Source organism: Carassius gibelio, chromosome B12, assembly GCF_023724105.1.
Source record: "Carassius gibelio isolate Cgi1373 ecotype wild population from Czech Republic chromosome B12, carGib1.2-hapl.c, whole genome shotgun sequence".
NCBI lineage: Eukaryota > Metazoa > Chordata > Actinopteri > Cypriniformes > Cyprinidae > Carassius > Carassius gibelio.
The window spans coordinates 20,215,047-20,228,744 of NC_068407.1; the positions used below are offsets into that span (position 1 = coordinate 20,215,047).

A 13,698-nucleotide genomic window follows, 5' to 3' on the forward strand; every position below is an offset into this window, starting at 1 on the left:
ACGATAGCTGCTCACATCTCAGCATGTCTAACAAATATTTCTTGCTGGATAAAGAACCAACAGCTTCAACTCAACCATGCCAAGACAGAACTGCTTGTAGTTTCAGCCAATACAACACTTCATCAAATTTTCTTCCATCCAGCTAGGTGCAACAAAAATAACTCCAAGGACAGCCAAGAACCTTGGAGTCGTCATTGATGATCAGATGAATTTCAAAGTCAAAAGTCAATTCACCTTTAGTTAAATACGATTTTAACCATCCAGATTGTGTCAAAGCAGCGTTATAGTATTAAATAGGAAAATAGTGTGTAATAATGCAAAAGGGCAACAGTAAACACAATTTTAACCATTTTCAGTTAAAGGCCCTTTCTTTCGCTATTCTATTTGTTTTCTATCTACTTTTTTTTATTAATGACAAAAATATTGCTATGTGTAATGCATTAGACTAACCGGGACTTGTCATAGCACTTATATATCTCTGCTCTTTAGTTGGTTTGATTGCTTCTGTCCTCATTTGCAACTCACTTTGGATGAAAGCGTCAACTAAATGTTTTTAACATTATACTCACATTTATGCATGTCACAAGGCCCTGGAGGAAGTTCTGTAGCTCTTTAGCAAAGCTCTTGTCTGTGGTGAACAGTTTCACCAGCTCTCTGCAATAATACACAGACAGATGAGTTACGAACATGAGCCTACAGAAACATTACGTTAGGGATGGGTGATACCACAGTTTATTTCCCATACGATACTGATACTTTCAAAGGCGAGTAACATTGATATCGATACCGATACAGAAACCGATAAAAACGTTTTTACCAGCCATAAATCTATGTGCATCATTTAATTAAAAACAGGCATATTAGGGAAAGATATCTAACTGCAATTATTATTATTATTTCTTTTTTTATAATTATAAAAATTAAAGTGTAGTTGTGAGATTCTGCTCGTGTACGTGATGTCATAAAGGACATTGTGTGATGAAAGTATGATGTATTCCTCTTGAACCTTACTCTATATTCATGGTATTGCTCAATGCAATGTGTTATGCTTGATCATCTAAATATATGCCAGACATTACGTTGTTTCATTTCCCTATAAAAGTAACACCCCTTGTACAATAAAGTTGAGCTTAGAATGACCTGCACCACTTGTGTGACTCATTCTTTGTTCCCGGGTACCTGCTCTTCTCTGCTCAGATAACCCAACCTGAACCAAAATAATATTTACGATCTCGAAGGCAAGAATATACAATTTATTCTTACAGTAGTAGTATTGGAATATTTAGTATTTCATCATAATTTAATTTACTTTATGAGAATAATAAAAACATTTATTAGTATTATTTTATACAACATTACAATTACAATACTAATATTTTTATCCTATGCTTTTAAGCGTTAAACCATAAAATTATTATTTTGGCATAAAACTCCAGGGAAACCTTCAACTTTCAGACTTAAGCTTAACTGCTTGTTTACACATGGTTAAAATAAGGTTATTGTACTGTCATTCATGGTAATTTTACAACAAATAACAAAACATTTTTCATTCTGACAGTGAAGGATTTTTTTTTTTTTAATTTTAACTTAATGACATTAAATGCAAATTAAATGAAATAGTCCATAGTTTAAGCACTATTTAAATTCAATTAAATTGTAAAACAATTTTCAACTTTAAATGCAACATATTTAGACGGCAAAAAAAAGGCTACCGTATTTTTCGGACTATAAGTCGCATCAGTCCAAAAATAGGTCATGATGAGGAAAAAAACATATAAGTCGCACTGGACTATAAGTCGCATTTATTTAGAACCAAGAACCAAGAGAAAACATTACCGTCTCCAGCCGCGAGAGGGCGCTCTATGTCTTCAGTGTAGACTACAGGAGCACTGACCAGCATAGAGCGCCCTCTGGCAGCTGTAGACGGTAATGTTTTCTCTTGGTTCATTTGTCTTAGTTCATTTCTCTTGGTTCATGTCAAATTAATTTTGATAAATAAGTCGCACCTGACTATAAGTCGCAGGACCAGCCAAACTATGAAAAAAAAGTGGGACATATTATGTTTTCAGATGAGCATACTGTTTGAAGTATATTCTATTAAAAATAAATCGCTGGTAAAAAAAAAAAAAAAAAAAAAAAAACACTTTACAATACTTTTTTATTTATTTGCGTATCAATATTGAAAGTATTGAAGACTATGGACCCACCCATCCCTAAAGTGCATTTGCTGAATCTCATTGGCAGACGTTGTACCTGCAGATGTCCAGTTTGGCTGAGAGGTGATCTTTATGGATGTACAGCTCTTTTTTGTCTTTTAGGAGACATATAATATCCTCGCTCTCATAGATCGGGTTCTCATCCGGCACCTCAAGCCGATAGTGATTATACAGCTTCCCAACCTGCAGAATAAAAATAATTTCTGTTTTCTCCCCTGTGAAAGAACATGATGCAATAGCCGGTAATTTGATGGCTTTGCATTCTGGAGAAAGTGCCTCCAGCGTACCTGTCCAAAACTCAGCGAGTGAATGCATTTAGCAATCCCACTCTCCTTCAGCTCACTGTACACGCCATCGAAATCAGTGCCGTAGATGAACCTCTGGATGTAGGGGATGAGCTGCCGCACCAGGGTCTGCACCGTGGGACAAGGCCTGTAGTTCTCAGTCTGGGCTTCGGTGGTCACACGCCGGGAGAGCCGCTCCACCCCGCAGATCTCCAGGAATAACTCACGGTCGCGCTCGCTGAACGACTCCTTCTCTTGCTTACCTGAGGACAACAGACCCGGGAAATTGAGCTGGAAATGGTCCTCATAGTTAAAAATAAGCATGCATGTCACATATATGTCGTCAGTGTTTCTCCATCATATTTACACATCTGCACACATCCATAGACAGCTGGACCAATGCATGAAATAAATAAATGCATTTATTTATTCAGACGCTTTTATCCAAAGCAAAAAAAAAATGCATATATATATATATATATATATATATATATATATATAAATTTAATTAAATTTAAATTTATGCATTTAGCAGACGCTTTTATCCAAAGCAACTTACAATGCATTCAGGCTATCAATTTTTACCTGTAATGTGTTCCCGGGGAATCAAATCGCAGTGCTCTACCAATATTATATAGCCTATATATATTAATGCAATATATTTAAAGACTATTGATGACAGCTTAGCGACTATTCCTTATCTTTTTATAAGTTTTAACAACTTAATTATTTTTTTTAAGTAGTGGTCGACCGATATGTCACCAAGGCCGATATATCGGCCGATATTTGTCATTTTCCAAATATCGCCACTGGCCAATAGGTTTTTCTGCTTGGCTGACGTGTTCGAGGGGGGACTTTTATTTTGCCGTGAACATTAAGCAAATACGCATTTATATGATTTAAACAAATCTTTGAATAATTAATGAACATTTAATTTCACAAACCTTGCCAAATTAGTCGAATCCGATTGCGAGATCTTGTGAAGTATGTGTATCCAGCATGATCGCATGTTCTCTGCGGGACAGTCAGTCCGTGTGAATTGAATGCTTTAAACTTTAAACGTGATTTAACGTGAGCATATGCCCACTGTCATATGTCATTTACACTGTGTGCTGTATGTAAAATGAGGATAAGCCTGGCTTTATTTGAAAAATATGATTCCAAGTGCACACAAACTTCCCAGAGTACTGAGTGCCCTGTTGGTTACAGTGCTTACTTCCTTTTTAATTATATTTGTATTAAATATTTATTTATTTGTGAAAAATACTGTCATCTAAACTAAAGTATAAGCACGTTTCTTTTATTTTTTGTTAATCCATCGTCAAATGATAAAAAAAATACTTAAATATTATTAATAATAATTTTAAAAGATCGTATCGGCTTTATATCGGCCCTCTTGCTTTCCAAGATATCGGCATCGGCTGTCAAAAAAACACATATTGGTCGACCACTATTTTAAAGTATTTATTTTTCTGTATAAATGTATTTTTCAACTATTATAATTTTTTCATGATGTCATTACAGGGATACTAGCTTTGCAATTTAAAAAAATATTTTAAAAAGCACAGAAGTGTGAAAAACTACTGACTGTTGTCATTGCTTATCTCAACAAGCCAATAACGAGCCATCATCAAATGACTGATGACTTTTTCATTAGTCATTTATTTTTTATCCCATTAAAAAATATATTTTTTTTTTCCCCTGTACTTGATATCCCAATTGGATTACAGTATTTGCAGTTTTCAGAGAGTTAAAATAAATGTTCATGTTATATTTTGCTTGCATATGTGAGTTAATTCAAGACACTACAGATTGACTAAACCAAAAGTTAATTATTTCAATTAATTACAGTACATTTTGACAATTGTTTTGTATTGCAAGTATTATGGAATACATTTCCAGAAATCTGAACATTGGATTAAGCCAGGATCAATATGCTCAGCATATAAAGGCTCTTTTACCAACAAAAAAATAAGACTGATTTCAAATAATATAATTTAGTAAATACTACGGAAAATTAAAAATTAAAAAATTATTCCAGTGACAGTTATGAATGATCAAATATCACTACATTTAATAAAAATAACAATTATATTACAGTAGATAACAGTAAATATAACAGAATTAAAGGGGTCGTATGATGGTGCTAAAAAGAACATTATTTTGTGTATTTGGTGTAATGCAATGTGTTTACGCGGTTTAAGGTTAAAAAAACTCAGTGTGCACAAGTCTTGACTTTGATAAAGAATATCTCTTTGGATTTGAGACTTTAGTCTTTGCAACTTTACAGATCTTTTTCATGCACCAAGAGCTTGTGATCTTTTTCATGCACCAAGAGCTTGTGACACTCCACAGAGCAAGGAAAAGAATCATGTTAAACGGCACACACATTACCTTCATGCCTGGATTTGTTGGCTGCTCTCTTGGCTGCAGACGGCAGGTTGAGCAGACAAACCGAACTATGTTCTTTGAAGATCTTCTCCAGGTTTGCGTTGTCTGCGATCATGGGCTTACAAGCTAATGTGACCCAACTGCTAGTCTTGGTGGGAAACACTCTTTTACGAGACACCATTTCTGTTAAAACCATAAAGATCAGATCAGAAATGTGCAGATATCACCAGCACAATTAACACACACACACACAGGGTTAGTTGATCTCACCTTTCAGAGAGCTGCAGTAGACTGGGTTGAGCTGAGTGTCCTGATCCTGATCTCCTTGAACATGGTTCTTACAGATATCAGCTTTGAGAGAGACAGAAGCACATCAGAGCACATCCAAACAGCGGTTAATGGATGCTCAGGCTGGATATCATTGGGTTTTTACCTAGTTTGGCGAAGATGACCGAGACGTCTTGGACAACCTCTCCTGTCGCAATAGGAGACGCCTCACAGACGGCCTCCAGCAGAGACACGTACTGATGCATAGACGGACTGGACTGCACATTCAGAGACTGCAATGATCAGAAAGATTCCTTACAATTCATTTATTTCTGTTCTTGATGTATTAAATGGAGCCATCTTATGTCGATTCAATTATGTAGCTGAAATTTGGAGTTATGAAAAAAAAAAAGTCCATTAAATTTTTTTATTTTCTAGATTCTGTTTTAGTGGTGTTTTGGTGGCATTTTTTTTGTGTTTAAACATAAATTATATATATATATATATATTTTTTTTTTTCTCTGGATTCTGTTTTAATGGTTTAATTAAAAAAATTAAATAAAAAAATAATGTCTAATCAATTAAATCATCTAAAGAAACAATTAGGAATAATAGTTCCCTATTAATTTTTTTTTTTTTTTTTTTAAGAAATTCCATGTTGCATTTTTACATTTTCTGGATACTGGGTTTTAAGATTTAATGCAATTTTATTATCAAAAAATGCATTAATTAAATGTACAAAAACTTGAACTACTTAATCATTCAGATATAATTTCGAACAATAAATGTTTTTGTAAAAACTAAAGGAGGAATTCCTAATTATATTATTATTATTGTAAATATTACTTTTGCTAAAGTGCATTCTACTGTACAACGGTAATATATTTCAACCATAATTGGATATCTACTTGTGCATGTTTTAACATTTAGATTTCCTTTGTGGTCATCGGATTTACTCATTAAAAACAATAATCATTTAATAACATTGTTAAATGTATTGCAAATCTCTAAATAAACATCCATTCACCATACTGTATATTACAAGCCTGTGATGTCTACATGTACAACGGTTATTAATTAAAAAAATACTAAAATGTAATACAGCTGATTTCTCAGTTGATGGCAATAACTTTAATGACAAAACCTTAAAAACAGACCTTGAAAAATTTCTTCATGTCCTCCAGATTATTATAAAAGGGTGCGAGGACTCTGGGCTCCTGTATGCCGCTGTCAGCCCGTCGAATCAGCTCCTTGTATCTGTGAAACATGGCTGTGGGATCAGACCAGCACACCTCCTTCAGATGATAGAAACGCCCAGAGCACCAGTCATCCTTCCTGCATCAGAACAGAGCAGCACAGATGAACATGCAAGCTTTCTCTGAAGGAATCTGAGGGTTAAGAGCCAGATCTGTGTATCTGACCTGTCGTACTCGATGAAGACAGCAGGTGCGTGCTGGAACAGGTCTCGGAGCTTGATGCTCGTGCACTCGGCGGACAGGTATCGATAGACTGCATGGATGTGATCGACTGTAGTAGTGAAATGTGCTCCTTCAGGATCCTCAGACGGATCTTCAGACACCTTCACGCACCAACGCTTCAGATAGCCAATCATGTCCTCCACATGCACGGTGTGTCTCATTCCTGCATTTACATCAAACACCAACAGAGACAGGTTTTTTTGTTGCATCTTAAAGCATTCTCTTCAGCTCATCAAGGCTGTATTTAGTCAATCAAGAAAAATGGAAAAATTTTGAAATATTACAATTTAAAATAGCTGTTTTCTATGAGGATCTATGTAAAAATGCTGTATTTTCAGCATCATTCCTCCAGTCTTCAGTGTCACATGATCTTCAGAAATCAGAATAATATGATGATTTGCTGCTCAAAAAACATTTCTGATTATTATCAATGTTGAAAACGGTTGTGCTGCTTAATATTTTTGTAGAAACTGTGATGCATTTTATTTTTTCAGGATTCACGGATGACAATTGGAATAGAAATCCGCCACTTTTGATCAGTTTAATGTGTCCTTGATGAATTAAAGCATTCATTTATTTTTTTAAAACGTATGCATACTTTAATATTTATATCTTTAATAATTATTTCTGACTCCAATCTTTAGAAAAGTAGTGCATGCACCAAACATTATTTTTTTTAGTTTTATTTGTGCATCAATTAATAGCACATATCAGACTTTGAATGCATTACGTATGCATTACTTAAGTATGCATCAAGAAAATTAAAAGGGTTTATTTTGATTCCATAGTGACTACAAATCAATCCCGTCTTAACACATGTAATACTGAAGCTTTGAGCTTTTAAGATCACATGCTGATCGGCAAGTGTTATTGTGATTGTTGCAGGTTTTAACTCGACTCTTAATACAGAGCTGATTTTAATTCTGAAGGTTGGTAATCCGTACCTATGGCTCTGGTGAATTCACTGGGCATCTGAGCACCGTGTGCGTAATCGACGTGGGAGCCGAGCAGCCGGTGCACTTCTGCAGAGAAGATGTAGACAGAACTGGGCTGTAGGTATGAAGCGGGTCGGCTGTCGTCCCAGGGCGGTCTGCGAGCGGGGATCCAGGACAGCTGTGTGAGCTGATGGTAGAAGGAGGATCTGGCCTCTCTCACAGAGCGACCCTGACTGTCACAGACCTGAACCCAGAGATACTGCGAGTACTTCTCTCTGGAACACAACAGCACAGGCTCGCATGAACAAGAGGCTTTCCATCAGATAATAAGAGATCGTCCCAAACATATTGATTGAGGGCGTTGGGCCAAAATTAATGTTGCATTATAGCCAGATATTTTATACTAACGCTTATTACGTTTATCATTGAAAATTTTTTTTTTTTTTAATCCACTTACATTGTGCTTACATTGCAATGCAAAAAATACAAAATAAATAAATTAACATCTTTCTGTTGCATTTTCTTTAATGGTTACATGCAAAAAAAAAAATTGTAATAAAGAAAAAATGTTTTTCAAAAGTTAATAACTATTAGTAGTTCTAAATTGGTCAAAAAGATTCTCAATTATGAATTATTTATTTTAATAAATTAGTTAAATGTGGAACAGACCAGTGTTATTTAAATATAATATTTTAATTAAGATTTCTAGATTTTGTTTTATTTCAATTTTTGTTACTTCGTAATTGTGTTGTTTTTGCTATCATTTTATTAGTTATTTTTTTATGTCTATATATTGTCTTCTAATAAGTTTTAGTTCGTTTGGTGTTAGTTATTTTAGTACTTTATGTTAAACTAAATGATAATAAGATATGTTGCAGTAAAATGGCAGAAGAAATAGCTAACAGAAATAGGTTTTTTAATATATATATATATATATATATATATATATATATATATATATATATATATATATATATCAGGGTTTCCGTTGTCCGGTAATTGCCCGGAAAAAAATGAAATGTCCGACAAAATTAAATCTCTCCGGTCAAATTGTCCGAATAAAATTGCCTAATAATCCCGCCCCCCCTAACACAATCTGAATTTGAGAATAAGCCTAAAATGTATAAAGCAAAAATACACCGAACTTTGGCTATGTTATGAAGGAACAGGCTCGTTTGAAAGTTATTAAACATTATTACATGGCTTGGTTGAATTCCAATGTGGAATGCGGTCTGTTATTTCTTGATATCAGACCGCTGCAAAGCACTAGCGGCGCCAGGATTTTGATTGTAGGTGGGCCTCCAGAAAACTGGATGGGCCAGTTAAAATAAGCCAAAAAAATAAATAAGTAAATAAAAACGGGTTCCCCTTTCATCTCCGTTTCTGCGCTTTTCTGGACACTGAGGACAGCGACTCAGTAGCCTACCTGAATTTAATGTGTAATTAGCATAGGTAAAAAAAAAAATTTCGTTTTAAATTGTTAAAAAGACATTTCAAGCTTTCTTAAGATATATTTCATGTCTGTGAGGCCTATGCTGAGTTTCGTTAAATTAGGATGAGATGCACTCCAGTTCACTAGCAATGCAAGTGGCCGCGAGGGCGCCTGCATGATTAGGCCTGTCGTCTGCTATATTTGCTTCTTATGTATTAAATCCAGGCAATTGGTTGATAAAAAAAATTATTACAATTAAGATACAATTTATACAAAACGAAATTCACTTCAAAAAAGTATTTCTACTAAACAAAACTTAATTAAGTGGTCAAAATCATGTCTGACCCGCTCCATGTCTCTCGATATTGCGCATCTTATCTTACTCGTGCGGTTCACTTTTCATAATCAACATAAATTAAAAAATAACATTATAATATTTTAACAAATATTAAACTAAATAAGCTCATTTAATGGCTACAACATGTATAGTAGACCTAGAATCTCTATTTGTACAAATTGCTGCACATTCATTTCATTCTGAATTTTGCACACATAAGTTGAAAGGCATTTGTTTGTGCATGCATGTAAAACATATCTGCAACTTTTATCAAGTTCACTGATAATTATGCGTGCATTTATGAATTATTATCTTAATCTATAATGAAACAAGGACGAAACATATGCTTTGTTTGTTTAGAATGGAATGGATCGCAAATAGATCCGAATGAAGAAATGAACCATAGTAGAAAATGTTTTTTTTTCCGTCTATTTGAAAGTTAGGCTAATAAACATGTTGCATTCGGCGGCCTGATTATGTCATTTTTTACGTTACATAGCCTGCCTCACCTTGACGAATATATATATATATTAGGGGTGTAACGGTTCACAAAATTCACGGTTCGGTTCGATACGATACACTGATGTCACGGTTCGGTTCGGTTCGGTTCGATACGTTTTAGATACAGCAAAATGTAAAAACATCTCAACTTTTCAGAATGCCGCAAGCGCACCGCGGGTCATGTGACAAGAACCAACCAATCAGCTTCATCCTTTCCCGTAACAACGTTGAGAGCTCAGCCAAGATGAAGGATCAGCTGATCATAGTTGTATATGGATTGCAATTTTGAAATAAATTTAGTAGCAGAGCTACTGCAAGCGATTTTTAGAGCTGCAAATCCATTTATCCTTCGCTGAAATTTCCGCGTCTCATGGAGAGAGCACGTCATTGTTGCTTAGCAAAGACAGACGCCTCATGAGCGTTTCTGCCCGAGCGCTTTGGAAAGGAAACCACTCTCTTGCCATCACCATTATAGCTTAAAGGGAATCCAAAGTGCACCCAAACACCAGACCTGTTGGTTATTGGAGGATCTTCTCATTTCTAGTCTGTTAAACGCATTGGCTATTTTGCAACGAGCCTTCAGCGCGTACTGAGTGAGCGAGCGCCTGCTGAGTAGCCTAACATAAACATATAAGATGGTGTTTTTTTCTTCTTCGGGAGTGTCAGGGGCGTTGCCTGTTACGTTGTTTGGGTTATTGGGCTACCTTGTTGAACGCATATCATTATATTTCTCTCTCTCTCTTTTTTTTTTTTTTTTCAAATATAATTAAATACTCCAACGAACCGTTCGGTATACATAATGCGTACCGCGTACCGAACCGAAAGCGTCGTACCGAACGGTTCAATACGAATACGCGTATCGTTACACCCCTAATATATATATATATATATATATATATATATATATATATATATATATATATATATATATATATATATATATATATATATAAATTCAGTTTATATTTATTCTAAGTTTATATATATATATATATATATATATATATATATATATATATATATATATATATATAGAAGGATAGATATATAATTAAATATTCAATTTAATTAACCAAATACACTTAAATACAAAAAAAAAAAAAAACATGCATACTTGAATATTTATTTCGGTTATAATTACTTCTGACTCCAATCTTTAGAAAAGTAGTGTATGCACCAAACATTTTTTTTCTTTTTTTTGTGCACATATAAGACTATGCACATAATATGAACATAAGGCAGAGGACAGTGTGATGAGTCACACCGCAGCAGTTCAAACACACACACACACACACACACATCTCATGAGTGCATCTGAACAACATCTCCACCAGAGCATTATAAAACCAAACCACCGAGAATAGAGATGCATGCTTCCCAAATAGCATCTGACGTGGTTTTACAGTCATCATACACAGTCCATTAAATAACCGGGCCAAATCCGTCCATGCAAGACCTAACGCGGCACAATATTTTCCCCTTTTAAAAGCTTATGAGGTCAAAAAAAGATCAAAAGCAAACGGTGACCTGCATGCCAGACTAATATCCATCTCTACACAGCCGCAGCCGGAGAGTCTGAATAATCTGGACTAGAGCGCTGTTAGCAGTAAACGTGGCAGATTGAGCAGAAGTGGAGTGCATTTCTCCACAAGCAGCTGTGATTGGTGTAGGATTAGGACATTACGTCTGAGTTTAGGAGCTCATTATAGTGTTTTCTCATTATAGTGACATGATGCATTATGACAGCATTTCCTGGGTTGCTATTTGTCTGCAATGCTCCTCCGCTGCTAAATGACCAAAGCCATGCAAAAAAAAAGTTTTTTAACCCGAGTTGTGATTTCGTAGTCTAAACTGAATGAGATGAGGAAAAGATCATTTTCAAATATATGCCAAAACAATCCAGCAGAGTCTAATTCATCAACAAAACAGCTGATTCTATTCACTGGAAAACTCTGGTGTTATTAGTTTGAATTATTCAGACATTAAAATATTAAAATTAATTTGCTAAAATTCTACACCATTGTCAAAAAATATATATATTTTTTAATTTTAATATTATAATGTACAGTATAATAATAATATTTTAACTTATTAAATATTAAATTTAATAGTATTATTATTAAAGTATTAGTATTAAGAGCCAGCAAAATAATTATAATACATTTGTATAAATAAAATAATATAATTAAATATAATTAAAACAGAAGTGTGTGTATAAATACATACTTATAATAAAATTAAGAATGTAGAGTATTAAAAAAATGGTTTATGGCTTTTTACACAGTTTTTTATTAGGTGCTGATTTTATGCAGCTATTTTATGTATGCAATATAAAATATATAAATATTTCATATTATACATGGAGTAATAAGATTATAAGTAAATGCAGTATATATTTTTTACATTTATTAAAGATTGCATTTAACAGGATTTTTAAATTAGAAGATTTATAAAGTATTAGTAAACAAAAGAGATCATTTAAAAAATATATATAAAATATCCCTTCCAGGTGGATTTTTGCTTTTATATGCATGTGTTATAATAGCTGTATTGTGTATAGAAATACTTAGAAGTGTGTGTGTGTGTGTCTGTGCATGTATGACTAAATGAATAGTTTAGTATGGAGCGTGTATAAAGCGTGTTGATTTACCCGGTGTCCCAGTTCTTGTCCAGAAGGCTGATCAGAGCTAGTCTCTGCTGGAGTTTGCTGTCAGCGGTCAGATGATCTGCAGTGGCCAGCGTATGAAACTCAGCGCAGTGCTGATCCTCGATGACATACTGTCCATCCGCAGGCCTGGACCACGGCTTGCTCTCCACTGCCCACGGGCTGGACGCCTGACACACACACACACCACAGGTTACTCACACTCATCTGCTAATGACAGCGTCTGGATGAAGTCAATGCAGATTTACTAGCAGATCCTGCACTCTGACCTCTGACTGATGTTTACAGTATAAATACAAGATACACAACACATCTGTCTAATGCATTTTCTAGTTAAATGCATTCACATTTTTATATTTTCTACATTTATTTTATTTTTAAATGTCTATACAGTTTATACAAGTTTTAGATTTATTTATTTTATTACATCAATTTAAACTTTTTTATTTATTTTTTATTTTACCAATATTCTGTGAATATTTAAATGTTTTAATTGCCATTAAATGTCATTTACTGACCTAAATACAAAGTGAATACTGACTGTTTAGGACGGTTGATACAAAACTAAATACACAAGAAAAATCTCTTTATATACTGCACATTGTAATTTTGATTTCTAATAACTTTTAAAAAGGCTTATTTTAGTTTTTATCGGTTTACTTTTGATGCATTTAAACAAAATAATATACATTTAAATATAATTTTAATTAATACACAATTTTTTTAATTTATTTTTATTAATAAGGAAGGGTTTTATTTATGCATTTAGAAAAATATAATATATTTTTAAATGTAACTTTAAATTACCAATTTATTTTTATTTACATTTTACATTCCAAACTGGTAAAAAGTGGACAGTGGTTTCTTAACATGACCTTCAAAGCACTGTGATGTGTGTGTGTGTGTGTGTTCAGGCACAGTTAAAGCCATACTTGAGCGATGGAAAATCAGATCAATGTTTGCTGTGATTCATGGTTGCATAATGACATGTCTGGAATTGCCGAGAATTTTGAGCAATGTGTTATTAAAGACTGAAGTCATCATGAGAGAGGATGTTAAACAGCAGCTTCGAGGAGTGCAGCTTCAACTTGCCCTTTTTATTGCAACCAGTTAGTGCCAATATTGCTTGCAGCAGAGAGAGCAGTGATTGGCTGAAGCAGAGGCTGCTTCTGATCGCTCTGTTGTTCTGCAC

At 34.2% G+C, this 13,698-nt stretch overlaps 2 protein-coding genes across 4 annotated transcripts in view; one reads left to right on the forward strand and one right to left on the reverse strand.

Moving 5' to 3' along the window:
• abcc3 (ATP-binding cassette, sub-family C (CFTR/MRP), member 3) overlaps window positions 1–13,698 on the forward strand; it is a 217,967-nt gene that overhangs the window by 60,890 nt on the left and 143,379 nt on the right. The gene's annotated exons all lie outside the window — the stretch shown is intronic.
• wu:fj29h11 (uncharacterized) overlaps window positions 1–13,698 on the reverse strand; it is a 48,216-nt gene that overhangs the window by 5,027 nt on the left and 29,491 nt on the right. For all 3 annotated transcript variants that reach the window (XM_052570610.1, XM_052570612.1, XM_052570611.1), the window contains 10 exons: window positions 12,492–12,676; window positions 7,581–7,846; window positions 6,580–6,799; window positions 6,316–6,493; window positions 5,325–5,451; window positions 5,162–5,242; window positions 4,895–5,074; window positions 2,504–2,763; window positions 2,254–2,399; window positions 570–654 (listed from right to left, as the gene is read on the reverse strand). In XM_052570610.1, coding sequence (XP_052426570.1) covers window positions 570–654; window positions 2,254–2,399; window positions 2,504–2,763; window positions 4,895–5,074; window positions 5,162–5,242; window positions 5,325–5,451; window positions 6,316–6,493; window positions 6,580–6,799; window positions 7,581–7,846; window positions 12,492–12,676 — 1,728 coding nt within the window. The remainder of the gene's footprint in view (window positions 1–569; window positions 655–2,253; window positions 2,400–2,503; window positions 2,764–4,894; window positions 5,075–5,161; window positions 5,243–5,324; window positions 5,452–6,315; window positions 6,494–6,579; window positions 6,800–7,580; window positions 7,847–12,491; window positions 12,677–13,698) is intronic.